At 40.2% G+C, this 3,658-nt stretch overlaps 1 protein-coding gene across 1 annotated transcript in view; it reads left to right on the top strand.

Annotated features, from left to right (window-relative positions):
* Positions 1-1,179: 1,179 nt before the first annotated feature.
* The window catches only part of fgfr3 (fibroblast growth factor receptor 3), a 32,370-nt gene continuing 29,891 nt past the window's right edge, over positions 1,180-3,658 (top strand). The window contains 1 exon segment of the mRNA XM_043255787.1: positions 1,180-1,410. Within this exon segment, the coding sequence (XP_043111722.1) occupies positions 1,323-1,410 (88 nt within the window). The 5' untranslated portion in view covers positions 1,180-1,322.

The following is a 3,658-nucleotide window of genomic DNA, read 5'->3' on the forward strand; positions in this document are numbered from 1 at the left end:
CTGTGATCAACCAATCAGAATCAAATACTCCCAAAAGATGCATAATAATAATAATGCAAGATAAGGCTTTTTCCAAGAATATCAGTTTGGTTCTGCTTCAGGCCTCTCCCCTACTTTTAAGCTCTGTTACTGTAAGATAGTATGGCTCCAGAAACAAGCTCAAAAAACACACCTACGATACCCACTCCAGAAATATGCTCCACAAATATACCATTCTCTCCTACAACAGCGAGTGCTGATACACTATCAGCCCACAGCACAGTGCACGCTCCTGCTCGGCCGGCCAGAGAAAACACAGAGTTACTCAACGCACCGGCCCGGCTTCTCTCTTTCTCTCTCTTCAGTATGTGCTGACCAAGAATCAAGCGTCTGCTCGTCAAGGGAAAGAAAAACAGTGCCACACTAGCCTCAGGAGAGTGTGTGCGTCTGCTCGAGAAGAATGCCACCGTTTAAAGTCAACGCAAACATTTTGTGCGTCTAAACCAAGGCTGTTCTTAAATAACAGGAGTTCAAGTTTAAAGCAACACAGAGTCCTCTCAAATTCTCAGCATCTTTGAGCGAAAATCTCTCAGCGGGGAATCAAACCGTATAGCCCACAGTATATATGTGCGTGTATTCAAAGCTCTTTACATTCCTTTTATTGTGACTAATGTAAACTCTCTATGTGGCAAGACGCAGACACACACACACACACAAGTCACAGAGTGTGCGGGGAGCATATGTTTTCTTTAGAGAGATAAGTGTGTTTGTGTTAGCTTAGTGAAAGACGTGTTTCAGAGTAGACCGACCAGAGAGAAGGAGGAAAAAAAAGGAAGAGTGAGACGGCAAAAGAGAGTTTACAACAAATCCCAGTCTGGTCTAAACTAGCGCGGGACATATAATATAAAAAATCACTCTGTTTCATTCGCTCGTGGCAGTTGTGTGTGGTCGTCGCACTTTATTTTTCAATTTACAGTGTACGCAGAGAGACTGCTGCAGACGTTTGCACGTCAGCACAGAATTTCAATAGAGTGTTTTGAAAAATGTGTCCCATGTCAAAATAATAAGCAACAGGCCTTTTTAGTTTTATTGAATGTCTGAGAGCATTTGTACTTTTTATACTGTTATGTGAAGTGTTTATTCTGTGTTCTTTCTCTGTTTGACCTCTTATGATTGTTGTGTTTTTGTGTTTCAGGTGGGGGACAGGCAGCGTTTCGGATAGGAGTGTGTTCGTGTGTGTGTGTGTGTGGCAGCGCTACGTTGACAGTATGTGTGGAACGGTGGAGGATGTCTGAGTCTGGTCTCTGTGGTGAGGACACTCGTCCCCGCGTCACTGGCCCGGGATGGTCCCGCTCTGTCTCCTTCTGTACCTCGCAGCCCTCATCTCCTCTCCGGTGTACAGTGCCCACCTGCTGTCCCCAGAGCCCACAGGTCAGACATCACACCTCACCTTCTCTGTCTCATGCGCACAACTAATAATTATCTGTTTCTCATACCTTAGAATTTTAAATAATACCTTAGAATTTTAAATATACATTTTATGTACAAATCATTCTATTTTGGGTCTTTTTTGTCTCTTATGCTCACCAAAGGCAAATTTAGTTTACAAAAATACTGTAAAAACAGAAATATTATATTGTGAAATATTATTGTAATTCAGAATTCACAGCTAATTTCTGTATTAATATATCTTAAAATTGAATTTATTCCTGTAATGGTAAAAGTAAATTTTCAGCAGCCATTATTTCAATCTTCATGCTTCGGAAATCATTCTAACATGATGATTTGATGCTTAACATTTTTTTTTTTAAATATATACGAGATTGTGAATATTTTGTTCTGTTCTGAATAAGCCTGATTATGTTCAATGAATCTGACAAATACACAATTTAGGAATTCATATGTGAATCAGAACAATTTTAAAAACGTTTAAAAAAAAAGTTAACTGAAATGACTGGAAAAGCCTTGGCCATATAGTGAATGTACATTTGTGCATTTATTGATTGCTTTTTGTCACCTAAGTACAGTGTACAGTAGATCTAGAGAGCACAGTGATGTTTCACTTGAAAATGAATGTGTCGATTCTCTTAAACGAATCAGTCAAGCTGTGTTCACATACTGAGTGATTCATTTGAATATTTGCATCTCCTCTATTCAAAATCTGTAAACCTTCATTAAAGCTTTTAAATTGATTTAGGCTTCACTACATTTGGGACACTCAAAAGCAGAGGATTGTTTGTTATTATATATCAGATGCTTAAATGAATAGGTTGTAAGTGATTCAGTGTTCTGAAGGAGCTTGAGTTACATCTTCTTCGATTGGGCAGTGTGTAACTGGCTGAGTTTGTACAGTGGCACAAAGTGGGTATTGTTGCAATGAACACTTGTGTAGCTGATATTATGTAAACACACTTTGTCCTTGCCATTGATTTATTATCCCACAGTTGACGGATGAGGCCCTGCAGAGTGGATTACATGACAGCTAAGAGTGTGTGTGTGTGTGTGTGTGCGCGCGCGTGTCTGTGTGGACTTAATAATAGCTCATCACTCCAGGCAGATAGTGTCTAAATTTTCTGCATATGTGGGCAGGTATGAGAGTCCATGTTGTTGAGAGGTGTTGATCATTATCAGTTGTTTGTTAAAGACAGGTTTCTTGGCTGAGTTCACCCGAGTCTCTGTTGTGCTTGGATTCTAGATGGCTCTACTAAACATGTTACAGTCACTTAGAAAATAGAAAGGAGCTTGATGCTTTCTTGGCTCATTTCTCCGCTGTGTGAGTGTGTGTTGGGAGAGATCGTCTGATTGCTGGTGGATCTGATTTCTCATACTGATAGCAGGTAAATATTAGGAGACGGCGAGAGAATTACAGTTAATGTTCGCATATGGTCCAAAGGAGAGAATGCAGAAAGTCTTCAGCAAAACCACAGCATAAACAAAGAGGGATTGTTATGAGACAAGAACCTGCAAACACTTCACCACCCAGCTCCTTTTCACTTCTAATCCTAACCACCAAATCCCCGTTTTTCTCTTTTCTTTCTATTCCTCTATTCGTCATTTAAGGTCTGTGTATCTAGAGACAGTAAGTTTAAATTGATCATTTCAGACAGACAGATTAAAGCAATAAGCCACAAGAGGCCGCACATTACAGTGAAGTTAACATGACTAAGATGTGTTCTTAAGACACAGCACGAAGCTGTATATGAAGTAAAGCAGCTGGGTGCATGTGTTTGTTATGGTTTTGCAATCCTTTTCATTTTTACATACTTATACTTACATTTCCACACATTTTAAGACCCTTTGCATATTTGTGTGAGTGTTTTTCTTTTGTTCTGCTGATATTAGCTGGAGTTGGTTCACCTCTTTAATGCTCTTTGAAACTCACTGCAGGTCAGCAGATGAGTTATTAATGAGCAGAGAAACACATTCTTTAAATGGTGTCTGAAACCACCTGTTCACACACGCGGAGAGACTTCCTTGTACCAGATATCTGCGCAGCAATGCACACACCCGTACACACAGGCGTGTGAAGCACGTACACACTTGCTGGCCTGTCAACCTGTAGGATGGGTGCCTTCAATGTAATTATCAGTTCCCCTGAAGGACATTACTTAGATATTTACAGAAAGTCATAAGTGGTAAAACAAACGGCCCGGTGTGTGTGTGTGTGTAGCAGGACTTT

Source organism: Puntigrus tetrazona, chromosome 13, assembly GCF_018831695.1.
Source record: "Puntigrus tetrazona isolate hp1 chromosome 13, ASM1883169v1, whole genome shotgun sequence".
NCBI classification, from domain to species: Eukaryota; Metazoa; Chordata; class Actinopteri; order Cypriniformes; family Cyprinidae; genus Puntigrus; species Puntigrus tetrazona.